The 26,951-nt window shown below is 47.1% G+C and overlaps 1 protein-coding gene across 1 annotated transcript; it reads right to left on the bottom strand.

The window, feature by feature from the left end:
* Positions 1-788: 788 nt before the first annotated feature.
* On the bottom strand, positions 789-26,552 carry OXA1L (OXA1L mitochondrial inner membrane insertase). The gene is made up of 10 exons (XM_087714213.1): positions 26,430-26,552; positions 19,762-19,902; positions 16,996-17,185; positions 15,179-15,322; positions 13,112-13,197; positions 12,843-13,007; positions 10,387-10,491; positions 5,504-5,666; positions 3,652-3,732; positions 789-979 (listed from the first exon to the last, which is right to left on the bottom strand). Exons 1-10 carry the CDS (start codon positions 26,487-26,489, stop codon positions 876-878), a joined length of 1,239 nt encoding a protein of 412 aa, XP_087570339.1. The 5' UTR covers positions 26,490-26,552; the 3' UTR covers positions 789-875.
* Positions 26,553-26,951: the final 399 nt, after the last annotated feature.

The raw sequence follows: 26,951 nt of genomic DNA, 5'->3' as shown, positions 1-26,951 counted from the left end.
TTGTTGGAGCTGATGCTCCGTCCCACAACCTTTTGAGCCATTCCCCTGGCCCCACCCAGCTCCCTCAAGACTAACCCCTCCCCCTCATCCGCTCCCTCCCCCCGAGTCTATTAATCGCGTCCCATATCCGCAGAGCAAATCCCTGACGTCCTAAGCAGCCTCCTTCCTATTTGTTCCCTCTGGCAGGCTCTTCCATCCCAGGCCTTGGCACATTCCCTCCGAGAGGTCTAGATTTTCTAGTACACGTGGCCCTCAACTTACGACCACAACTGAACCCAAAACTTATGTGGCTAAGTGAGACATTGGTCGAGTTTCGGTCCACTTGACTTTTCTTGCCGCGTTTGTTAAGTGTGTCGCCGCAGTTGTTCAATTAGAAATCTGCTTGTGAAGTGAATCGGGCTTTTCCGTTGACTTTTCTCGTCAGAAGGCCGCAACGAGAGGATGGCGTGACCCCCGGGACACTGTGACCATCGTAAATACGAACCACTTGCCAAGCATCCGAGCGTCAATCACGTTAATCTTGGGGACACTGCAATGGTCCTAAGTGTGAACAACGGGCACAACTCCCCTTTATCCAGGGCCATCGTCGCTTCGAAGGGACACTAAATTAACTGTCGTTAAGTTGACTCCCTGACTCCCAGTGCAAGGCAGGGGAAAGGAACCATCATGCTGGGCTGGAGAAAGGAAGCTTGTATCCCGAGTCATTTCAAATGGTCAAGTGAACGGATGGTTGTAAGTCGAGGTACTTCTTTCAGATTCTTAGCTTGCAACAACAGGCAGAAGCGGGAAAAAAAAACCAGTATCTTTATTAGGGATGAACGGAGGAACGAAGGGACAAGGAACTAGAGCGAAACTGGAGTAGTGTCTTGTGTCCTTCAGATTAACGTATCTTCCCAGGGTCGCTCTTTTGGCGGTGGCTTGCTGTCCTCGAGCTGCACCTCCTTCAAAGGGTTCTCGGCAAAGGTCTGACGCAACGGCCCTGCGAGCAAACAACAACAAAAAAATTTGCAGGATTCAATCTGGGTCGGTCACAGGGACCACAAGTTACATCTTCCAAGCTTTCGGACTAGTGCTGGAGCCTATACTTTATTCTGATCTAGGCTTCCCAAGTGGCATGAAGCCAAGTCCTCGTCCTGATAAACCCCTTTTATTTAATATACAGTGAATTCCTCCCCAGTAAAGTCCCGGCCCACAGTCTTTCAAGATAGTTCACAATTACCGATCTTTATCAGGCTTGGAGAGTGGCCAGGCCGATATCTTTCAGACGCCCCAATACTTGGCAAGAATGCAGGAATGAACTAATTGTCTCCTGCAAACTCCACTCCCCTTTCGCTCCTCTTTTATTCCCTATGGGAGGGGCCATTCACCGTCCACCTGTGGCCTTACTCCCAAGTCGACCCTTGTTCCTTAGCTGTTCCCTTCATCGGGCAACTCTGCGCATGCGCACATTGGGAACAGGCTCCAGCTGTTTATCTGCCTCACTGCTCAGCTGATAACCGGCATACGGTCCTGGCCCGCTCTCTGCCTCCGATGCAGAGCCCTTCTCAGAGCCTTCTCCAGACTCCAGGACTGGCTCATGTTCCTCCCCAACCTCCTCACTGTCCGACTCTGCTGCCAGCTCTGCTGGCCACTGGCGGGCCACAACATCCTCAGGGAACCTCTTTCCAGTGTGGGCTATTCTATGTGTCGTATTTACATGGTGCCTGGTTGTGTGTGGCTTTTTAGTTGTTGATTGGGGGTCTTGCTGGCCAGCTATTAAGTCATTGGCTGTTAAGGCTCTTAAGTACTTGCTGATAAAGTGGAGGAAGATCAACTCTCCTGTTGACCGATAAGGGAAACGTTTCCCAGGCTTCGGTCATTTCCCTGGCTGTTTTTTGTCCCTGCTCGACCAACAATCTTAGTAGCTGCAAAACTGAATGTAAAGTAAATTGAATGTTCAAAACTTCTGGCCCGGTGACTGACCCAAATTGGATTCTGCAACGTTATGCTGGGATCTGTGTGTGCGCCTTTCGTTTGTGAGTTGGGTAGGTAACCTGGTTACTTGTATAGAAAATTGTTAGTATTGAGAATCACAATGGCAATTAAAGGCAAACCAATCAAGATGGGCTCCAGGATGTTGGAGGACAAAAACACTGGTCCCTGTGATCAACCCAGATTGGATCTATGTAATGTTATCCCAGGACATGTATATTTGACATATATATTTGGAGTGGTGCGGTGGCTTAGAGGTAGAGCTCTCGGCTCACAATCAGGAGGCTATGAGTTTGATCCTAGGTAGAGGCAGACATTTCTCTCTCCAGGCACAATGAGAATATATCTGCCAAATATAACTCTGCATTGGCAACAGGAAAGGCATCCAGCCAGTAAACACTTAGCTCCATTCAGTTGCTCAGATTTCACCCCACAAGGGATGATGGGGTCATTAAAAGGGGGTGATGTATATTTGCCTTTATTCGTGAAATTCCTCCGCAAGGCAAGCCATTCCCTTTTCTTCCCCAACTTCAAACCTTGACGCATTAAATGCAGGTAGTCCTCGACTTATTACCCCAAAGTTTTTGTCGCTAAATGAAAAATGGGTTAAAGGAGCCTTGTTACTACTTTTCTGGCCACACTTGTTAAGTGAATCTGGTTTCCCCAAGGACTTTGCTTGTTGGAAGGTCGCAAAAGGGGGATCATCACATGACCCTGAGACACTGCAACCGTCATAAATGTGAGTCAACTGCCAAGCAGCATCTGAATGTAAATCACGTGACTGCAAGTGTTTGAAAATGGTCATAAGTCCATTTTTTCAGTGCCGTTTCTAAGTTCGAACAGTCCCTGAATGAACTGTTGTAAGTCCTCGGCTTACGACCACAACCGAGCCCAAAATTTCGGTCGCAAAGTGAGACATCTGTTCACCGCCCCGTTTTACAACCTTTCTTGCCAGAGTTGTTAAGGGAATCGCCGCACTTGATAAGTTAGTCACCCGGTTGTTAAGTGAATCCGGATCCCGCGCTGACTTTGCTGGATCACAGGACTTTGGGCCACGGTCGTTAAATCGGTCGTAAGCACGAACCAGTTGACAAACATCTGAATTTTGACAACACGATCGTCATTGGGATGCTGCAACGATGGTCGCTGTGAGCCGAGGTGGCGCAGTGGTTACGGTGCAGTACTGCAGGCCACTTCAGCTGACTGTTATCTGCAGTTCAGCGGTTCTGATCTCACTAGCTCAAGGTCGACTCAGGCTTCCATCCTTCCAAGGTGGGTAAAATGAGGACCCGGATTGTTGTTGGGGGCGATATGCTGACTCTGTAAACCGCTTAGAGAGGGCTGAAAGCCCTATGAAGCGGTATATAAGTCTAACTGCTATTGCTATTGCTATTGTGAACAACGGCCAAGACTCCACTTTTCAGTGCCGCTGCAACTTTCAACAGTCAGTAAACAAACCGGCGCTAAGTCGAGGACTATCTGTACATGTGGGTTGCCAAGCGACATGCCCCCCCCCCCCCAATTTTGCTTCCATGACAAACAGTAGAGATGCTGCAATGGTCCTATGGGGGAGCCCCAGTTGGCAAGTCACTCTCCCCCCCTCCCTCCAGGGCCGTGATTAATGCCGTACGGTTGCTAAACAGGTCGGAAAACTGAGGACCACCCATTCAAGCAACTTACCCGATGCTGCTAATATCAAGTGGTTTTTGATGCGGTCCTGTCGTTCTTGTAGTCGTCTTTTGGACTGGAAGGTCTCCCACCCTGGAAGAGAGCAGAGGAGAAGGAAGGCTGAGGGAGTACATCCTGCAGTGAGAATGTGTGTTTTGCCTACACAGGATTACCATATCTTCCGGAGTATAAGACGCTCCGAAGTGTAAGCTTTTGGGGAGGAAAACAAGGGGGAAAAATTGGCTTCTGCCTCCCAGCAATTTGCCTCCTTGCAACAAACAAACAATATACACTGTTTGTAGTGTTACATTTCAGATTATACTCATACAGGTGCTGTTAAAATGGAGGTGGCTTTTTGGAAGTATAGTAGTTCTCCGCTATTTAAAAGAAGACACCATAGCACTGGGCCTCTTCAGATCAAGCATTTCTTTTAAAGAGCTTCCTCATTTTGTTCAGCTGTCTAGAACAATAAAGCAGCCTTTAAAAAGCAAGTCTAATCATTTGAACATTCTAGAGGCATTTATAGTTATTGTCCGACACGCCTCCTTCAATATCCAAGAAAGACAAACCTCAACTCCATTTGAATAAAGTACTTTTGCTTGATATGAATTGAAAGCAGCAAAAAGGAAAGCATTCCTTTCCATCCCATCCCATTATTCTATTCCATTCCATTATTCCTATTCTATTCTATTCTATTCCATCCCATCATTCTATTCTATACTATTCTATACGATTCTATCCCATCCCATTATTCTATTCTATTCCATTCCATCCCATTAGTCTATTCTATTCTATTCCATCCCATTATTCTATTCTATTCTATTCCAATTCTATTCCCTTTCCTATTCCATTCGTATTCTATTCTAACAGTAACACTATTCCACCCCACTCCATTATTCTATTCTTTTCTGTTCCGTCCCATTATTCTATGCTATTTTATTCTATTCTATCCCACCCCATTATTCTATTCTATTCCATTCCAGCCCATTATTCTATTCCATTCCATTATTCTATTCCATTCTATTCTATTCCATTCCAATTCTATTCTGTATCCTATTCCATTCCTATTCTATTCTAACCGTAACTCTATTCCACCCCACTCCATTATTCTATTATTTTCTGTTCTATCCCATCATTCTATTCTATACTAATCTATTCTATGCTATTCTATTCCATCCCATTATTCTATTCTATCCCATCCCATTATTCTATTCTATTCCATCCCATTATTCTATTCCATTCCATCCTATTATTCTATTCTATTCCATTATTCTATTCCATTCCATCCCATTATTCTATTTTATTCTATTCCATTCCAATTCTATTCCCTATCCTATTCCTATTCCATTCCTATTCTATTCTAACCGTAACCCTATTCCACCCCACTCCATTATTCTATTCTTTTCTGTTCCGTCCAATTATTCTATTCTATTCTATTCCATTCCATCCCATTATTCTGTTCTATTCCATTCCATCCCATTATTCTATTCTATTCCATTATTCTATTCCATTCCATCCCATTATTCTATTCAATTCCATTCCAATTCTATTCCCTATCCTATTCCTATTCTATTCTAACTGTAACCCTATTCCACCCCACTCCATTATTCTATTCTTTTCTGTTCTGTCCCTCCTATTCTATTCTATTCTATTCTATTCTATTCTATTCTATTCTATTCTATTCTATTCTATTCTATTCTATCCCCTATTCCATTCCATTCCATGATCCAGCTGAAATATTCCCCTCATAGTGAAAAGAAAACCTAATTAATGAAATAAATCATAATTTCGAGCCGGAAACTTAAAGAAGGACATGACCCATCTTAGCCTTCAAACCCCTTTTTCTCCTTTCTCTCGCTCTCACCCTCTTTGCAGCTATCAATTAATCCTTTCTGCGTCTGTCCTGCTGCAGGCTTGTGAACGTCCTGTTTCGGCATGCGTAAAAAAGTGCGTACGGACGGCACGCGTAACAACAAAACTTGTCCCAGCGAGTACAGGTTGGACGTCAGCCAGTAGGTGAAGACGGCCTGCAGGAAAGGCAAAATAATAATAATAATAATTGTTAAGTATATCTCCTTTTGGAGACTAGAGTTGAGTAGCAAAAGGTAGCAAGGAATGTGCCGCTGGATAGCCACACTATCAATCACAGCTGCCGAAGTTAAAACAAGGATAACTTTACTTGCGTTAACAAAAATAAAGTCGGATAAACATTCTCCAAAACAAGTGATAAGTAGTCTTGAATTATATACACAGTCTATGATACAACACGTTGGTTTACAGATGCTCAACTCACGATTCACCATGTAGACAGGTAACTGTACTGACCCCCCTCGTTCCACACCAAAGTACACTCCGAGACAAAGATACTTTACGCAATTTGTTAACAGAAAGACAGGTGCTTGGCAGCAAATTGGCACAGACAAGCTTGGGCAGCAATCCAGCACAGATAAGCCCTGGCAGCAATCCAGCCTACCAAGCTCACAAAAATGTTCTCCAACATTCGTTCCTGTGTTGCCTTCTGCAAGAGGGGCGTGTGCACAAGCAGTCTTTTTATAGTCTGGAGAGGAGCCGAAAGACCACCAGCTGAGTGCAATTACCTCCTGTAACTGCGCAACTGTTCCTGACGCCTATTAGCTCTTCAGTGCCGGGCATCCAAGAACAACTCACTGCTGGTATCTGGCTCACTCTCCCTTGTCTCCTCCCCACTGGTCCAAGGCTCAGGCGCCTCCTGGTGGCCAACCAGCCTCTCTGCGCCCTGCTCGGAGTCGGAACCCTGTCCAGGGTCCTCCACATCCTCCAGAGCCGACTCATAGGGCCCGTCGCTGTCGGAGTCTGGTGGCAGCTCCAACAGCTCCTGCTGGGCCACAACAGGTAACTAACATACAGAGTAGCCACCATCCAATATACCAGTGGTGGGTTTCAAAAAGTTTTCGAACCTACTCTGTGGGTGTGGCCTCCTTTGTGGGAGTGGCTTGCCAGCCATGTAACCTGGGGGGAGTGGCTTGCCGGCCATGCGTTTTTTCTCTCTCTCTCCCTCTCCCTCCCTCTCTCTTTCCTTCCTTTTGTCTCTCTGTCCCTTTTTCCTTTTTTCTTTCATCTCTCTCTCACTTTTTCTTTCTTTTTTCTTTCTTTCTTTCTTCCTTTCTTTCTCTTTCTCTTTCTGTCTGTGTGTGTGTGTTTGTGTGTGTGTGTGTTTGTGTGTGTGTGTGTTTGTGTGTGTGTGTCAGTGGTGGGTTTCAAAAAATTTTGGAACCTCTTCTGTAGGTGTGGCCTGCTTTCCGGGTCCACTGCAATAATTGAGTGGAACCTCTTCTAACCGGTTCAGTAGATTTGACGAACCGGTTCTACCGAACTGGTGCGAACTGGTAGGAACCCACCTCTGCAATATACAGTATTCAACTCCAATAGTAAGCACGGAGAACATACAGGAACAACCAGTAGTAGTTCCTACTCCCTCTTATGGCTGATTGAAGCAACAGCATCCAATCGCATCTCACTTGAGCATTTAAAATGACAGATATATTATTTCAATCATGGCATATATACCCAAGATTAAGATTACATCCCTAACAACAACAACAACAACAACAATAATAAAGTCAAATACATTTTTGGGGTCCTCGACTTACAACCATCCATTTAGTGACCGTTCGAAGTAATCGCGGCACTGGGAAAAGTGACAGGAGCATTTTTTCCCTTCCACAGTTACGACCTTTGCAAATGAGGAACTCATTCAGTAGCTAGGAGGGGGGTAAAGGAAGCGTTTCCAGCACAACAAGGGTTTGCACCGTACAACAGGTTGCACAACATCGCAATCGAGGAACAACCAGCTCAAGACAAAGCGTCCGACAGGAAACAACGGATGATGTTACCTAGCTGGGTCACGAAAGGCCTGTAAGAAAACAACCGAGCTCAAAGGACTCTCTCAGTCCTCCTCTTTCTTTTCCTCTCTTCGTCCATCCCCCTTTTCTTCTCCTCTACATCACAAATGCCCCTTTTTTCCCCTAGTACTGAGGATGTTCCCTAGTTGAGTCGTGAAACGCCTACCAGAAAACAAGCAAGCTCAGAGAGCATCAAGGACCCCACAGTCCTCCTCCTTTCCCTTCTTCTCCGTTCCACAAACCCCACTCCCTTCTAGCACTGAGGATGTTCCCTAGTTGGGTCGTGAAACGTCTACCAAAAAAATAAAAAATAAGCTCACTGTCATCTTTTCTTTTGGATCTTTGACCTGGCACTCGGAGGACTTCCCAGTAGTCCTTCTCCTCCTCGCCTTTTTCTCCTCCCCTGCACAAACTAAGTCACTTAGTTTGTGACCTAGCACTGATGATATTACCTAGTTGGGTCATGAAACGTCTGGAAGAAAACCCACCAAGCCCAGAGAAGACCAAGGACCTGACAGTTGTGTTCTGACCCCCTCTTCCATCCAGTAAAGAATGCCGAGACAAGCTTAAATGGAATGTCCTTTAATAACAAGACACCAAAACCTTGGTGGCTGAAAGCCAAGCATAACAAACAGATAAGGACCTTGGCAGCAACTCAGACAAACTCAGGCAGCAATAAACACAGATAAGGCTTGGCAGCAATCCAGCCTGCCAAGCTCACAGAACTGTCCTCCGATATTCAATCCTGCGTTGACTTCTGCAAAGAGGGTCGTGTGCACAAGTAGCTTTTTATAGTCTGGAGAGGAGCCTAATGACCACCAGCTGAGTACAATCACCTCCTGTAATTGTGTAATTGTTCCTGATGCCTAGTAGCTCTTCGATGGCGTGCATCCAGGAACAACTCACTGCTGGCTCCGGCTCACTCTCCCTTGTCTCCTCCCCACTGGTCCAAGGCTCAGGCGCCACCTGGTGGCCAACCAGCCTCTCTGCGCCCTGCTCGGAGTTGGAACCCTGTCCAAGGTCCTCCACATCCTCCAGAGCCGACTCATAGGGCCCCTCGCTGTTGGAGTCTGGTGGTAGCTCCACGGCAACTGCTGGGACACAACAAGTTGTCTTCCTCCTCCCCCTCCTCCTCCCTCTCCTATTTTGCTCCTCCTCTTCCTCCTCTCCACAAACCCCTCCTCCTCTCTGCAAACCCCACATACTTCTAGCACTTATTAGGTTACCTAGTTTGGTAGTGAAACGTCCGCTAGAAAACAACCAAGCTCAGAGAGCACCAAGGATTCCACAGTCCCACTCCTTCCCTTCCCCCTCCCTCCCCCTTCTAGGACTGATGATGTTGCCTAGCTGGGTCATGAAACGCCTACAAAATAATACGCTCAGAAGGATTCCCCAGTTCTCCTCCTCCCCCTCTTTCTTCTCCTCCCCTCCACAAACCAATGTTCCCGTCACTTAATTTGTTACGTAGCACTGATGATGTTACCTAGTTGGGCCATGAAACGCCTGCAAGAAAACAACCGAGCTCAGAGAGCACCAAGGACCCCACAGCCCTCTTCCTCGTCTCTGCAAACCCCACAGGCTTCTAAGCACTGATGATGTTACCCAGTTTGGTAATGAAACATCCGCAAGGAAACAGCCAAATCCAGAGCGTCCTGAAAATCCCAGTCCTCCTCCTTCTCCTGTCTGCTAACTCCGCACACCACCTAACACTGATCGTGTTACCTAGTTTGGTAGCAAGAAAACAACCAAGCTCAGAGACCACCAAGGACCCCACAGTCTTCCTTCTTCTCCTCCTCCTCCTCTCTGCAAACCCCACTCCCTTCAAGCAACAATGACGTTCCCTAGTTGGGTCGTGAAACGCCTGCAAAAAAACCACCGACCTGCCTCATACAGCGCCAGCCAAGCGTTTCCCCATAAAAAAAAACCCAAATAAAAAAATGTCCAGGAAATACGCAGGTTTCAAATTGTGCCAAGGTTGAACGGTTTGTGGAGCTGTTGTGGCCCGCCGGCATCCAGCACAGCTGGCAGCAGAATCGGATTGTGAGGAGGTTGGGGAGGAAGATGGGCCAGTCCTGGAGTCTGGGGAAGGCTCTGAGGAGGGCTCTGTGTCGGAGGCAGAGAGGGGGCCAGAGCCGTCTGCCAGTTATCAGCTGCCTTCAGAGTCAGACATCAGTGGGACAGAAGAACAGCTGGAGCCTATTCCCAGTGTGTGCAGAGTTGCCAGACGAAGGGAACAGCTAAAGAACAGGGGTTGACTTTGGAGTAAGGCCACAGGTGGACAATGAATGGCCCCTCCCAGAGGAAATAAAAGAGGAGCGACAGGGGAAGTTATTTGCTGCCTCCGTAACCTCCAGAGTCTGACATCAGCGAGGCAGAAGAACAGCGGGAGCCTGTTCCCAGGGCGCGCCTGCGCAGAGCTGCCAGAAGGCAAGAACAATCAAGAACAAAAAGGGTCGACTCGGGAGTAAGGCTTGGAGATGATTGGCCCCTTCCGTAAGGCATTAAAGAGGAGCAAGTGGGACGTGAGCTTTTGCGGGGAGCAATGAGTTCATCTGGTCGGTTCAAGTGTTGAAAAGTTCTGTTTGACTCTGTGCTAACTTTGGCCTTGCTCTGCGTTTGGCCATTCGGTCTCGGGCTGCATTTCAAGGGAGATAAAGGTGGATGTTTATCAACATTCCCCCCGAAAGACTGTGGCAACTCGAGTAGGCATCTGTCCGACTCTTCGCAGACTTACGGGTTGTAAATGGCCATAATTTACAGCTATCTAAATAAAAGAGGGTTTCGGGGACTAAGAGTGTGATTTATGCTTTCTCGGGAAGCCTAGGTTACAACAAGCGCCAGCGAGCGATCCATGGCCTTTTCTCACCGTTGGGAAGTTGATCGTGATCGGCAACAGCAGGAGAGGCATCACCCGGAACGCTGTTTTCATCACATGGTAACTCGGGTTCGAGACGCCCGTTTCTGCCCCAAACTGCAAAGGAGAGAGAGAGGCCGTCATTCATTCGGGTAGTAATATAGTAGTTGATATTTTTATTTATTTTTATAATAGAGGTTCCCCAAGCTGGGTGACTTTAAGACTTGTGCACATGTGCTGGCTGGGGAATTCTGGGAGTTGAAGTCTGCAGGTTTTAATTTGTGAAGCTTGGGGAAGGCTGGTCTACCAATTACCCTTTTTGCATCACCCCACCGCACCCTGAATTCTCCCTTAAGGGGATCATTCTGAAATTTGGACTAGCTGTTACAAAAAAAGTGTTTGATGTTTCAGTAGCTTCCTACTGTCGTAGCCCACCAGTGGCCGGAGCAGGTTCGGACAGTGAGGAGGTTGGGGAGGAACATGGGCCAGTCCTGGAGTCTGGGGAAGGCTCGGACGAGGGCTCTGCGTCGGAGGCAGAGAGGGGGCCAGGGCCGTCTGGCAGTTCTCAGCTGCCTTCAGAATCAGACAGCAGTGAGGCAGAGGAACAGCTGGAACCTGTTCCCAGGGTGCCCATGCGTGGAGTTGCCAGAAGTAAAGAACAGCTCAGAAATCAGGGTCGACTTGGGAGTAAAGCCACAGGTGGATGGTGATTGGCCCCTCCCAGAGGAAATAAAAGAGGAGCGAAAGGGGAGTGGAGTTTGCGGGAGGCAATTAGTTTGCTTCATTGGTTCGGGACTCTCAGAGACTCCTTGCCAAGTTCTGTAGCTATCGCCCTGGCAGCTCCCCAAGCCAGATAAGGTCTGTGACTGTAAATCCTCCCTCGAAAGACTTTGCTGGAGGTGAATGAGCAGGAAACAATCCGCTGTTTCGGTCGTTTCAGGAGTGTGAAGATCTGTCCGTGAATCTCAGAGACACTGTGCCAAGTCTTTCCTTGCCCTGCACGGCATTTGGAAAATATTGACATGGCAGCTTTCCAAGCTAGATAAGGTCTGTGGTCATAAATATTCCTTTGGAAGACTGTTTGCCAGGCCTTTGCTGAAGGTGAACGAGAGGAATTCACATTCATTTAATTAAAGGGGTTTTGTTGGGACCAGGAATCTGCTTTGTGCTTCTTGGGGAAGCCTAGTTCAGAACACCTGCTGATTTCGATCTCGGATCCAGGCATCGGAGAGAAGGAACTTGTGGCAACTTTAATGGGTAGCGAAAATCAAGGACTGCCTTGAACTCCCACTCACTTAAAAAAAAAAAGGTTTTATTCCATTTCTATTATTTTTCTAAACGAGGTAGTGAACATGACAACAATTCCTTCTTCTTCTTCTTTTTTCTACAACAACACCACCCCTGTGAGGTGGGTTGAGGCAAGAGGGAAGGAGTAGCCCAAAGTCACTGAACCAGCTTCCATGACTAAGGCAGGACTAGAACTCACGGCCTCGTGAGGATTGGTCCAAAGTCAAATCAGTCTACTTTTCATGCCTAAGGTGGGACTAGAACTCCTAGTCGCCTGGCAATTGGCCCAAAGTCACCCAATCAGTTTTCATGCCTAAGGTGGGACTAGAACTCCTAGTCGCCTGACAATTGGCCCAAAGTCACCCAGTCAGTTTTCCTGTCTAAGTTGAGACTAGAATTCCCTGTTGCCTGGCAATTGGCCCAAAGTCACCCAGTCAGTTTTCCTGCTTAAGGCTGGACTACAATTCCTAGTCACCTGGCAATTGGCCCAAAGTCACCCAGTCATTTTTCCTGTCTAAGGTGAGACTAGAATTCCCTGTTGTCTGGTGATTTGCCCAAAGTCACCCAGTCATTTTTCCTGCTTAAGGCTGGACTAGAATTCCTAGTCACCTGGCAATTGGCCCAAAGTCACCCAGTCATTTTTCTTGTCTAAAGTGAGACTAGAATTCCCTGTTGCCTGGCGATTGGCCCAAAGTCACCCAGTCAGTTTTCCTGCTTAAGGCTGGACTAGAATTCCTAGTCACCTGGCAATTGGTCCAAAGTCACCCAGTCATTTTTCCTGTCTAAGTTGAGACTAGAATTCCCTGTTGCCTGGTGATTGGCCCAAAGTCACCCAGTCAGTTTTCCTGCTTAAGGCTGGACTACAATTCCTAGTTACCTGGCAATTGGCCCAAAGTCACCCAGTCATTTTTCCTGTCTAAGGTGAGACTAGAATTCCCTGTTGCCTGGCGATTGGTCCAAAGTCACCCAGTCAGTTTTCCTGCTTAAGGCTGGACTAGAATTCCTAGGCACCTGGCAATTGGCCCAAAGTCACCCAGTCATTTTTCCTGTCTAAGTTGAGACTAGAATTCCTTGTTGCCTGGCGATTGGCCCAAAGTCACCCAGCCAGTTTTCAAGCTTACGATGGAACTAGAATTCCCAGCATCCTGGTTTTCTGGCCCAGCACCCTAACCGAGTCTTACCTCTAGAACAGCCCACATTGTGGTGGTTGTTATCAGTGGTAGAGCGTAGTAAGGATCCGCGACGGTGAGATCCGTGAACCACAACAGGCCCCCCGTCTGCATGCTGGGCACGGGACACTCCGCCATTTTGCGCAGGGCGAAGAAGAAGGAGATGAAAATGGGCGCCTGAGACCGAGGAGGGAAGAAGAGGTCAAGCTGGGAAGCCGTGGAGCTAATGATACAAATTGCAAGCCGGTTAAGGGTCAGGTGGGCCCTTTGTGGCAACTGACCTGGACCAAAGGTGCGAGGAATCCTACTTTAGGATTCAGATTATGGGCTTTCTGATACTGGTTCAATTCTGTGTAAGCCTTCATAACTGGGAAAGGAAAGGAGAAATAGCTTCAGGATGAGCAAGATTGAGTAAACATCCCTAATTTTACCTTTTTCTTTCTTTCTTTCTTTTCTTTCTTCTATCTTTCCTTTCTTTGCTCTTCCTTCCCTTTTCTTTCTTCCCTCCTTCCTTTCTTTATCCCATTCTCCCCCTCTTCTTCCCTTTTTTCTTTTCTTTCCTTCTTTCCTGCTTGCCTTTTTTCATCCCATTCTCCCTTTCCTTCCCTCTTCATTTCTTCCTTCTTTTTCTTCCCTCCTTCCTTTCATCATGCCATTCCCCCCTCTTCCTTCTTTCCTTCCTGTCCTTCCTTTTCTTTCTTCATCCCATTCTCCCCTTCCCTTCCTTTTTCTTTTCTTTCTTTCTTTCCTTCCTTCCTGCCTGCCTGCCTTTCTTCATCCCATTCTCCCCTTCCTTCCCTCCCTGTTCCTTCTTTTTTCTTCCCTCCTTCCTTTCATGCCATTCTCCCCCTCTTCCTTCCTTCCTTTTTTCTTTCCTTTCCTTCCTTTTCTTTCTTCATCCCATTCTCCCCCTACCTTCCTTTTTCTTTTCTTTCCTTCCTGCCTTTCTTCACCCCATTCTCCCCTTCCCTCCCTCATTTCTTCCTTCTTCTTTTTCTTCCCTCCTTTCTTTCATGCCATTCCCCCCTCCTTCCCTTCCTCTTCCTTCCTTTTCTCACTCATTTTCTTCATCCCATTCTCCCCCTCCCTCTTCCTTTCTTTTTCTTTTTTTCCTTTCCTGCCTTTCTTCATCCCATTCCCCCCTTCCCTTCCTTCCTTTTTCTTTCTTTTTCTCCCTCCCACTTCTCCTTCCTTCATCCCATTCTCCCTCTCTTCCTTCCTTCCTCCCATTCTCCCTCCCTTCCTTCCTCCTATTCTCCCTCCCACTCTCCTTTCATCCCATTCTCCCTCCCTCCCCTTTCTTCATTCCACTCCTCCTCCCTCCCTCCCTCCCTTTTCCACCCTTCTTAACTGCCCATCTCCTTCAAATCTCCCTGATTCTCTTCTGCTAAGCATTTCTGCAAAACATCCTTCAAAGTCTTGGCTCCTCTCTGGCAGCCCCCTCCCCCCCAAAGCCCCTTTTGGTCTCCCCAGTTTCATCAAATCCTTCCATTCCAGGGATCCTCAACCTTTCAGACCCCAGGGACCACTAAATTCATAATTTTAAATTCCACTGACCACTAATAGGATCTGCCTAATGGCCAGCTGGATGGGCATGGCCAGGTGGTCATGTGACTGGCTGGGCGTGGACAACTCGATGTCACTCACATCGAGGGGCACCTCGCTGTCCTCTATTCGCCCCTCCCCTCCCCTCCCAGCCACTCCTTGCCTGCCTGGGCTCCTTAGGGCCCCAACAGGAAGGAGTTGCCGGAGCTAAGCAGCCACCCGGAGAAAGAGTTGGCAAAACAGCTGGCTCAGTTCAAATTGGATCTAACCGAGGAGGCTCAGCAGAAGCACCTCACTGAGGACTACGAGCATAGGCCTTCCAAGCAGAGGGAACACCTGCGGGAGTACAAGGCCAGGTACTGGAGCCTGGAGGCTCAGTGGGCTGAGATGGTCAGCCAGTTCCAGCCCATGATGCAGTCCCACTGGAACGAGACCCTCCGGCTCTTCGCCACCAGCGGCTCTTCCCTCCAGCCTTCGCCCAAAGCCCCCTACCAGGAGGCTGAAGCAGACCCCAAGTTGGAATTTCTGCTCCCCCTCTGACCTGCACAAAAAGACCCCAAAGGGGGAGACTCTCTGCAGCAACACAAACGTTCATTGCACGTTTCCCGCCCAGGGGCCGTAGTACGAGGAACCCTAATTTAGTGCAATATTAAAAAAAAGATGCAAATAATTTTTCTGTGGCCCGCCAAAATTTTCTCACGGACCACCAGTTGGTGACCACTTTTCCATTCCATCTAGACATCTCTTGCATCCTTAGTGTGTGTGTGTGCCTGTTTGTGTGTGTAACCACCTTCTAAACTTACATTCTTTCTGATTCCCCGACTTCCTGGCGTCGCTGATTCTAGAATTCATCTCACTCATCTGGGGATAGTGGTTGTTCAGGATCACGGCCTGTCGCTGGCATTTTACAATGATGGGGAAGACCAAAGTGCGGGCCAGGATCGTTCCTAAAAAAAAAATTGAGATGGAGAGATTAGGCGTTACTCCGGGGAGTTACTCCCAGGAGAATCAGCAGGCTGAAATTTCCCAAGAATGCAATTCCTGACCGAGCTGATCAAAAATTCCCTGGTTAGTGCTTCCTTGATTATTTATTCATTTACTAGTAGCTGGATATCCATGCTTCGCTACGGAACTATGTGATTGGGTTTGATAAATGGACACTCAAAGCTTGAAAATCAACGAGTAGCTACGATCAGGCTTAAATCTTGAAAATTAATGTAGAACATGCAAATCCTTAGCATCAGAGCGTGTTAATATAAGGCAACTGGCAGTTGGAACAGAGTTCTTTTCTGGTGGGGAGGGGGAGTAGAATGTCTAACTCCTTAACATCAGAGGGTGTTAATATTATAAGGCAACTGGCAGTTGGAAAAGAGTTCTTTTCTGATGGGGAGGGGGAGTAGAATGTCTAAACTTCCAGCCCGCAGGCTGGATGAGTCACGCACTGGCCACACCCACTCCTGGTTTAGAGAAGGGGTAGCATCAGAGCGTGTTAATATAAGGCAATTGGCAGATGGAAGAGAGTTCTTTTATGGTGGGGAGGGGGAGTAGAATGTCCAACTCCTTTGCATTAGATCGTGTTAATATAATACGGTACAAAAAACACAAATGATCCGATGATCATTTCGACAAATCCTTTCTTAGCGAGCACCTAGAAGCCGAGAGGAAAATACGTGCCAAATTTCAAGTTTGTAGGCTTTATAGTTCTGGAGATTTTGTGATGAGAGAATGGTACTTGGCTTTTATATATATATATATATATATATATATAAAAATTTACTTACTTACTTACTTATTATTTATCAAACAAATGTATACAGCTGTTCAACACACACCGAGGTTTTACAAAATCCAAATAAATAAATAAAAATCCGCCATATAATAAAATTCCATTTAAAAATGAAACAAACAAACCCCTCCACCCCTCCATGGCAGGGAACACAATTAAATCAGTCACAATCAAATCTGTCTCCAATTTGGAGACCTCTGAGCCTGCTGACAAAAACCACCATTTTATAGGAACTTTTGGACAAGTGTCTATGGAGATTCTCAACTCATGAAGCTACACTTCTATTTTTCTATTATGCCTTTTCTATTGTGGGAAAATGGGAGGGGGGATTGTATGGAGTTAGATGCTATGTAGCCAAAACAAAATTCCTTCTAGAAAGCCAAGATCATCCTTTGCCTCTGCACCTGACTGGAACTGGATGGGTGGAACTGCCAGCATGGCAGTGGAAGATTGGACCAGGTGATGGACTTGTGGGTGTGGGGGCAAGATCTTGAACTTTCAACTGGGTGGGGAAAACCAGGTAGCTTTCAGATTTGGGCTTTCCCAGATGTGCCAACATGGCTCTCTTCATAAATTGGAACTTTGAGCAATACTTTGCCTTGGACTCTGATTTAATTTTGGATGCTATTTGGAACCCTGAGACGAGGACCCGATTGTTGAGAGCAAGTGGCTGACTCTGTAAACGATTCAGAAAGGGCTGTAAAGCAGTATATAAGTCTAAGTACTATTGCTATTCTCCAGTGAACAAATCTTGGATTTATTTTTGTCTACCAAGCGAAAAACGTCTTTCGTGTCCCGATCTGCTTAACGACCCCGGCGGTCCCCTTTCTTTACCTCCTACAATGGCTCCCCACCAAGGCAGCCCCACGTCCAAGTGCAAAGCCTCCAAGATCTTCATGATCAGACCCACTGGAGTGAAGCTTCCCAGACCCAATTCAGCCAAAGTCGATTCTTCCACAATTTGGCTAATTTCCTCTAAGGGGAGGGTTGTCTCTACTGGCGCAGTTGCTGCGGCTTGAGCAACCTGAAAGAGGCAAAAGAGGATAGAGAACAGGGGTGGGCTTCAAAAATTTTAGCCACGGGTTCTTGGCCCGGTTGCTGGGTGGGCGTCGCCATGGTGGGCGTGGCCTAGTCAGCCTCCTGCACCAGGCAGAGGCGGGACGTTTCCGCTCCCCCCCCCCTGGACTCTGGAGGTTTTTTTCAGGCCTCCGCGAGGGTGAAAATAGGCCTCCCCTGTCTCTGGAGGTTTTTTTCAGGCCTCCGGGAGGGTGAAAATAGGCCTCCCCTGTCTTTGGAGGCCGGAAACGGGCCTTATGGAACTTCCGGGAGGCCCATTTTTCATCCTCCTCGGGCTCTGGAGGTTTTCCTCAGGCCTCCGGGAGGGTGAAAATAGGCCTCCCCTGTCTCTGGAGGCCGGAAACGGGCCTTATGGAACTTCCGGGAGGCCCATTTTTCATCCTCCTCGGGCTCTGGAGGTCTTCCTCAGGCCTTCGGGAGAGTGAAAATAGGTCTCCCCTGTCTCTGGAGGCTGGAAATGGGCCTTATGAACTTCCGGGAGGCCCATTTTTCATCCTCCTCAGGTTCTGGAGGTTTTCCTCAGGCCTCCGGGAGGGTGAAAATAGGCCTCCCCTGTCTCTGGAGGCCGGAAACAGGCCTTATGGAACTTCCGGGAGGCCCATTTTTCATTGTCCTCGGGCTCTGGAGGTTTTTCTCAGGCCTCCGGGAGGGTGAAAATAGGCTTCCCCTGTCTCTGGAGGCCGGAAACGGGCCTTATGGAACTTCCGGGAGGCCCATTTTTCATCCTCCTCGGGCTCTGGAGGTCTTCCTCAGGCCTTCGGGAGAGTGAAAATAGGCCTCCCCTGTCTTTGGAGGCTGGAAATGGGCCTTATGAACTTCCGGGAGGCCCATTTTTCATCCTCCTCAGGTTCTGGAGGTTTTCCTCAGGCCTCCGGGAGGGTGAAAATAGGCTTCCCCTGTCTCTGGAGGCCGGAAACGGGCCTTATGGAACTTCCGGGAGGCCCATTTTTCATCCTCCTCGGGCTCTGGAGGTCTTCCTCAGGCCTTCGGGAGAGTGAAAATAGGTCTCCCCTGTCTCTGGAGGCTGGAAATGGGCCTTATGAACTTCCGGGAGGCCCATTTTTCATCCTCCTCAGGTTCTGGAGGTTTTCCTCAGGCCTCCGGGAGGGTGAAAATAGGCCTCCCCTGTCTCTGGAGGCCGGAAACAGGCCTTATGGAACTTCCGGGAGGCCCATTTTTCATTGTCCTCGGGCTCTGGAGGTTTTTCTCAGGCCTCCGGGAGGGTGAAAATAGGCTTCCCCTGTCTCTGGAGGCCGGAAACGGGCCTTATGGAACTTCCGGGAGGCCCATTTTTCATCCTCCTCGGGCTCTGGAGGTCTTCCTCAGGCCTTCGGGAGAGTGAAAATAGGCCTCCCCTGTCTTTGGAGGCTGGAAATGGGCCTTATGAACTTCCGGGAGGCCCATTTTTCATCCTCCTCAGGTTCTGGAGGTTTTCCTCAGGCCTCCGGGAGGGTGAAAATAGGCTTCCCCTGTCTCTGGAGGCCGGAAACGGGCCTTATGGAACTTCCGGGAGGCCCATTTTTCATCCTCCTCGGGCTCTGGAGGTCTTCCTCAGGCCTTCGGGAGAGTGAAAATAGGCCTCCCCTGTCTTTGGAGGCTGAAAATGGGCCTTATGGGACTTCTGGGAGGCCCATTTTTTTGCCCTCCTCGGGCTCCGGAGGTTTCCTTCAGGCCTCCGTGAGGGTGAAAACGGCATCCCCTGGCTATGGAGGCTGGAAACGGGGGTCATTTCTGGTGTTTTGGAACCTCCGGGAGGCCCATTTTTCGCCCTCCCCAAGTCTCTGTTAGGGCCCTGCACTTAACTGGCATCGAAAACGGGCAGCATGGAGATTCCTGGAAGGGGGGGCGTGGCCAGCCAGGAGTGGGATTTAGGGGTTCGCCAAACCGCATAGAATCTTCGCTAGAGGTTTGCCCGAACCCAGGCAATCTTTGGATATAGATCAGGGGTATCAAACTCAAGGCCCTGCGAGATGGATCTGGACGCGATGTGGTCGGATCCGGCCCACGGGGCCGTCCTGGAAAACTCTCTCTCAATCATCTATCTACTTACCATCTATCTATCAATCTGTCTGTCTGTCTACCCACCCAATGCGAAGAGGAAACATGCCAGCAGTTTGGGGAGTGGCGTCAAGCTGGCCACGCCCTCCAACTCAACCACAGCCCCGATGGGGCCCTTAATCAAATTGAGTTTGACACCCCGGATATACCATGTTTTCCCCAAAAATAAGACAGGGTCTTATTTTCTTTTGACCCCCGAAATAATTACTTGGCCTTATTTTCGGGGAGGTCTTGTTATTTTTGAGGTGCAGGAGGCGGGGAGTGTGGTCACCTCATGGCTGCTGCTGTGTTGCAATATTTTTTTTGGGGGGAGAGCTTATTTTAGCGCATGGGCTCAAAAGCCCGATTGGGCTTATTACCTGGGGAGGTCTTATTTTTCGGGGAAACAGGGTAGATGGTTGCGGGATGCCAAATGCACAAGTCTCTTTGATCTTTCATAGCTCCCAAGCTTTACAGGTGTGTTACCTGCGTCCCTGCGGCCGCTGCGGTGCTCTGATGTCGGACTGCGGGTCTGAAAAGCACGACGTAACCGTTCCGAGAATGCTGCGGAGTAGCTAAGCGGGCTTTGGCTTGGCACCATCCCGGAGGGGTGGACATCCTGTGAACCTGGACAGAAATAGCAAATAGACCTTCAGGACTTATAGCAGGAGGGACTTGGCTTACAACCACAACCGAGCCCAAAATTTACGTCGCTAAAGGAGACGGTGGTTGATGCGAGTTTTCTCTCCGTTTCATGACCTTCCTTGCTTCTTTTTTGGGTCATAATGCATTTTATTAATCAAAATACAACAAATTTTCAAGTGTAATAGAAAACTGGGGGAGAGGTGGGAAGAAAAAGGTAGAAAGAGAGAAAAGGAAAGAGAAAGGCATTGAAAGCATCAGAGCGTGTTAATATAAGGCAACTGGCAGTTGGAACAGAGTTCTTTTATGGTGGGGAGGGGGAGTAGAATGTCCAACTCATTTGCATTAGATCGTGTTAATATAATACGGTACAAAAAATACAAATGATTTTAATAAACATTTTATTAATCAAAATACAACAAATTTTCAAGTGTAATAGAAAACTGGGGGAGAGGTGGGAAGAAAAAGGTAGAAAGAGAGAAAAGGAAAGAGAAAGGCATTGATTTCCACCTCTTTTTAGTGTTCTGACTGAGGCTTCCTAAGAGCATGAAGTCCTGACAAAAACCCCTTTTATTAATTGACTGTGAATTCTGCTCATTCACATCCAGCAAAGTCCTTCAAGGGAGGATTTACAGTCACAGACCTTATCTGGCTTGGAGAGCTGCCAGGCCGATATCTGCAAAACTTGGCAAGGAGTCTTGGAGAGTCACCAACCAATGAAGCGAACTAATTGTCTCCTGCAAACTCCACTCCCCTTTCGCTCCTCTTTTATTTCCTCTGGGAGGGGCCATTCATCGTCCACATGTGGCCTTACTCCCAAGTCAACCCGTTTTTTAGCTGTTCCCTTTGTCTAGCAACTCTGCGTATGCGCACACTGGGAACAGGCTCCTGCTGTTCATCTGCCTCACGGATGTCTGACTCTGAGGGTAGCTGATAATTGGCATCCGGCTCTGGCTCCCTCTCTGCCTCCGATGCAGAGCCCTCATCCGAGCCTTCCCGGGACTCCAGGACTGGCTCACGTTCGCTGGCGGGCCACATCCTTTAGCACTCTGAATGATAACATCACAACTGCCCAACTTTCACTTTTACACAGCTGCACGTGGTAGCCATTTCTATAGCAAGAAAACTATCTAATCCGCCAAAACCACCCCGCGTTGTTAAGTGAATCACTGCAGTTGTTTAGTAAACACGGCTGTTAAGTGAATCGGGCTTCCTCGTCTGCTTAGCTTGCCAGAAGGTTGCAGAAGGGAATCATGTGACCCTGGGATAGGGTCATAAATACGAGTCACTTGCCTAGCGTCTAAATGTTGATCAGGTGACCATGGGGATGACGCAACGGTCATCAGTTTGAAAAATGGCCGTTAAGTGTGAAAAAAACAGCTATTATTCACTTTTTTCCAGGGCTGTTGTCACTTTTCGAACGGTCACAAAATGAACTGTTGTAAGTCGAGGACTGCCTATATTTTTTTTTTCTTCAAAGTTCCACTTTATTAGAGATGTCCTATTGTCACACCTGGGAAAACTTTCCCCACCCAAAAGAAACTCCAAGTCCCTGCCCATCACCCACATGTCCATCACATCAGGGGTGAAATGCTAGTAAAAAATGCTACTGGTTTGCAGAATCGGTAGTAAAAAATACTAGAAAAAGTAAAAAAAAAAAGTTCTGACGATCACACATTTCACAGCTGGTTTTTGGAATTTAAAAAGAACTTTTTTTTCATTGAGAATTTTGGAAAAAAAAACTTTTACAAATATTTACTTCCCTCCCCGCAACCTCCCCACCCCCACCCCTTACTTCCCAGAACCAATACAGGGTATAAATCTTTAACAAAAACATTCTAAAATAAACTTTAAAAAAAAAAGTTAATATCATCTTTCATTTGAGCTTTAACTCCTCCTCGCTAGGCTAGCTCTAAACAGATTATATCAATCCTTGTTTCTTTAATCGTAAGTTATCTGGAATTTCTTAGTCCCCTATTTATTTTGAGTATAGTCAATCCATCTTCTCCACTCCAGTTTATATCTCTCGTTTGAATGGTCCTTGAAATATGCTGATATTTTAGCCATCTCAGCTAGGTTTGTTACTTTCAATGTCCATTCTTGAATAGTAGGCAAGTCTTCCTTCTTCCAGTATTGCGCCACCAGCAGTATAGCTGCCATTATTAAATGCAAGGACTACCTATATTTGAGGGACTGCCCCAGAGAGGAGGGGGGGGGTGGTGTAAAACTTATTTTCCCAAGCGGCAACTCCTCACATCTAGTACTGGTGGTGTTAGCTAGTCTGGTCACGAAACGCCTGTAAGGGAAGCAGCCAAACTCAGAGAGCCCCAAAGATCCCCCAATCCTCCTCCTTCCTCTTCTCTGCAAACCCCACTCCCTTCTAGCCCTGATGATGTTACCTAGTCTGCTCATGAAATGCCTGCAAGGAAACTGTAGGAAGTTATCACCCAGCCCTCTCCCAGAAAAATGAAATATCCTAGGAAATATTGAAAAGGCAGAATACTTCTCTGGATGTGAAAAGAAAGAAACATGTTTGAAAAGACAGAATAGCTGCCTGTAGCTTCCTGCCCATCCCCACTTTGTTAATGGGCCATTAAAAAGGCCAAGCTAGTCCGCTTTACCTAATAAAGACTTCTCCACTTCAACTACAGGAAAGCATCATGATAATATTGGCCCAACTCACCACATGGCATCTGAGAACTCAACCAAACCTGGATTCAAAAAAACAGCCTAGAGAGTTGCCCCTGCATGGCCCTATGGGAGTCTGACAACCAATCAGAATACATTTCTTACACAGGAACAGGAAACAGAGAGGTGGGACTGAACAGGTTATAAAAGCCCCTCCCTCAGCCCTTCTCTTCTTCTCCACCAACATTGAAGCATGTGATCACCTTTTCTGTTCAGGGCTCAAGCCATGTGGCCCTGTCCAACAATAAACCATCTTTCCAAGCAGCCTCCATGTCTCCAGTGTCTTTTTCCACACTTGGAGCCAAACCCAGAAGGACATTTCTTTCATCAAAACAAGCCAGCTCAGAGAGTCCGAAGGACTTCCCACAATCCTCCTCCTCCTCTCTGCAAACCCCACTCCCTTCTAGCCTTGATGATGTTATCTAGTTTGGCAATGAAACGTCTGCAAGGAAAGACCCAGCTCGGAGGCACTCCCCTCCCCAAAGGACCCCCACAATCCTCCTCCTTCCTCTTCTCTGCAAACCCTTCTAGCCCTGATGATGCTGCCTAGTCAGAATCATCAGAATAGAGCTGGAAGGGACCTTAGAGGTCTTCTAGTCCAGCCCCCTGTTCAAGCAGGAGGTCCTATACACCATTTGGAAAAGGCCTGCAATAAACCAGTCCTACTTAAGAGAGCCTACGATGCTCTTCTGAGCAAACTCCATTTCTTTCCAGCACTGATGATGTTCCCTAGCATGGTCATGAAACGTCCTGCTTTTCAACTCCCTCCCTTCTAACACTGTTGATGTTACCTAGTCAGAATCAGAATAGAGCTGGAGGGGACCTTTAAGGTTTAGAATGAATGAATGAATGAATGAATGAATGAATGAATGAATGAATGAATGGAAGGGATCTTGGAGGTCTTCTAGTCCAGCCCCCTACTCAAACAGGAGGTCCTATACACAATTTGGAAAACATCTGCAAAGAATCAACCCAGCGCACTGAGCTCCCAAAGAGTAGCGCTTGTTATTCTATATAGCAGATTAAGAGAATTGTAATGAATATTGAACAATAAGGATTGCCATTTATGGACAATTAAGGGTAACCTAAAGGACGATATAGAAAAATGGAGAGGGAACAGGAAATATACTGACAATGGGAAACTATTGAGATTTAAAGACAGAATTACAAAGTGGGGGCGTATAAGGATGTATAATTATATAAACATAATGATGAGAATAGCTGGGAATTGTAACCAGGTCTACATCTCGGCCAAAATTAGGCAGGTTTTTTTTTTAAAGCATAATGACTATATATACACTCTATTGCCAAAAGTATTCGCTCACAACTGAATTTGATTATTTGGATGGGTGAGCGAATACTTTTGGCCAATATAGTGTATGTATACTTTTTTGTTCTCTCTTTTAAAAAAAGGAGGAAGATAGATGTTAAAATTAAATTAAGGAATTATAAATACCAACAACCTAAAATGGAGCTTGCTCAGAAGCTGAAATACACCAAGTAAATGAGATGGAGAGTGTGAAACAGAGGAGAGAGGTAAGGGAAGAAGAAGAAGAGGGATAGGAGAGAGGGCAGGTGGGGGGGGGGAGAGGAGGAGAGAAAGGAGTGGAAAGGGGAGAGAGGAGGAGAGGAAGTGGAAGTAGAGAAGGAAGAAAGGAGGTAGGGAGGGGGAGAAGAGAGGGGGAAGAAAGTGATGGATAAGGTACAAATATGGTATATGAGATCAGAAGAGCCAATAATCATTTTTTGGAGTTGATGGTATGATGAATTGATGTAAACATTTAATAATACAACACAATGTTGGCTATGTAATAGTATACATGTGGTTTATATGTTATGAAAATGAAAAAAAAAACTATATATAAATCTAATCTCAGTAAGAGTATGGCTAGCTGATGAGAGCTAAATAGCTTGAAATAGATCTATACTAGTCTCTATTTATTTATCAGCACAAATGCAACACAAATACATACATACATACATACATACATACATACATACATACATACATACACACGACAAGAGAGCATCACGACAGAAACCCAATATGGCTTAATGGTTAAGACATCTGCCTAAGATGTAATACAGCACAGGTTTGAATCCCAGTAAGGGTATGGCTAGCTGATGAGAGCTAAATAGCTTGAAATAGATCTATACTAGTCTCCCTTTATTTATTTATCAGCACAAATACAACACAAATGTAACAAAGGCAACAGTAAAAATATTGGGTTTCTGTCGTGATGGTCTCTTGTGACGAGCCGATTGACAGATGATGGAAGCAGTTAGCTTCCTCCCATAATTGGGGCATACCAGGGGTTGTGACCCTAAATATATATATATATATATATATATATATATATATATATATATATATATATATATATATATATATATATATATATATATATATGTGTATGTGTGTGTGTGTGTATGTATGTATATGTATGTATATATATGTATATATATATATATGTATGTGTGTGTGTGTGTATATATATATATATTTATTTATGCTGATAAATAAATAAAGGGAGACTAGTATAGATCTATTTCAAGCTATTTAGCTCTCATCAGCTAGCCATACCCAAGTTTTTTTGGGAATCGAACCTGTGCTCCATTGCCTCCCAGGCAGGGAGTTAACCTTTTGAGCTACAGAGAACGACTCCTTATCAGCCAGCCAGGGTGGGAGGTATATACTTAAAGTCACAACCCCTGGTATGCCCAAGTATGGGAGGAAGGTCATAATATATATATATTTTATATATATATAAAAAGAAGAAGAAACCCAGGACAGAGAACACTAAGGATCCCACAATCCTCCTCCGCTTCTCTGCAAACACATATTCCCTTCTAGCACTGATGATGTTATCTAGTCTGGTTATGGAACCTCCTCCTCCTCAACTCCCTCCCTTCTAACACTGTTGATGTTACCTAGTCAGAATCATTAGAACAGAGGTGGAGGTCTTGAAGGTTTAGAATGAATGAATGAATGAATGAAAGGGACCTTGGAGGTCTTCTAGTCCAGCCCCCCCCCTACTCAAGCAGGAGATCCTATACCATTTGGGAAAACTCTGCAAGCAAACAACCCAGATCAAAAAAACCCCAAGGACCCCACAGTCCTCCTTCCTCTTTTCTGCAAACTCCACACACTTCCAGCACTGATGATGTCACCTAGTCGGGTCATGAAACGCCTGCAAGAAACCATAATCCTCCTTTTCCCTTTTCCTTCTATTCTCTTCTGCTTCTTCTCAACTACACAAACCCCCATCTCTTCCAACACTGATGATGTCACCTAGTTGGGTCATGAAACGTCTGCAAGGAAACCACCAAGCTGAGAGAGCATCCAGGACCCCACAGCCTTCCTTCCTCTTCTCTGCAAACTCCACACACTTCTAGCACTGATGATGTTCCCTAGTCTGGTCAGGAAACGTCTGCAAGGAAGCAACCCTGCTCAGGGAGCCCCCAAGGACCTCATTTGCAAAAAACAGGGAATGATGAACCTCAAGCAGGCCATTATTCCCTGTTTTCCAACCTTCCCTTGCGGGTCATCGCGAGGAAGCGCAAGAAACTGAGGGGAAACAGGCTAAGATGACACCCCCAGGCCCGGTTTGGGCCTAAGTCCAGGCTCTGAAGGGAGGAGGAGGAGGCTCCCGTCCTTGGGACTCCCCGCCCGACACCCGAGGAGACCGACGGTTCACTCCGTCCTGGGTCAACCGGGCGCTTCGCCTTACAAGGACGAGCAGCGCAGGCCTGAGGCGGGCCAGGCGGACTACATCTCCCGTCAACGCCAGGGGGCGCGTGACGTCACAGGACGTCATACCCACCTGTGCGTGGAGCCCCCCCGCCGTCATCCACGCTCGCCGCAGCGCCCCGAAAGCCGCCATGGTCTCGCTGGCTCGGCCGCGGCGGAGGACCGGCTGCCTCGTCACGTGACCGGAAAGGGACGCGAGGCTCTTCCCGAGGCCGCCGCGGCCATCTCGGTTACGGGCACGTGTAGAGGCGATCTCATGGCCTTTTTCTCGCGAGTTCCCCCTTAAGGATCCGTTGAGTTGATGAGCGGAAAGAAAAAGTAAATATCACCCGGAGAATCGAACGTCCCCTTTGCACAGAAGGTTACTCTGAGGTTAAGGAAAGGGCACTTCGTCCCTTTCTTTGCCATCCATCTCCGTTCCTTTTGAGGTGAAGCGCGGCCATATTTCTCTCGGGCAATGATGGCGGCGTGATAAGGTTCGGGCAACTCCTCCCAGCCTTCCTATAGATTAGTGGTTCCCAAACTTGGCAACTTTAAGACTTGTGGACTTCAACTCCCAGAATTCTCCAGCCAGCAGAGCTAAGCTAAGCTCTGC

Source organism: Thamnophis sirtalis, unplaced genomic scaffold, assembly GCF_051295495.1.
Source record: "Thamnophis sirtalis isolate CommonGarterSnake01/CBP01778 unplaced genomic scaffold, rThaSir2_p1.2 scaffold_4, whole genome shotgun sequence".
In the NCBI taxonomy this organism is placed as follows: Eukaryota; Metazoa; Chordata; class Lepidosauria; order Squamata; family Natricidae; genus Thamnophis; species Thamnophis sirtalis.
The sequence above is the reverse complement of the archived record's forward strand: the minus strand, read 5'-3'. Positions and strand labels throughout refer to the sequence as shown.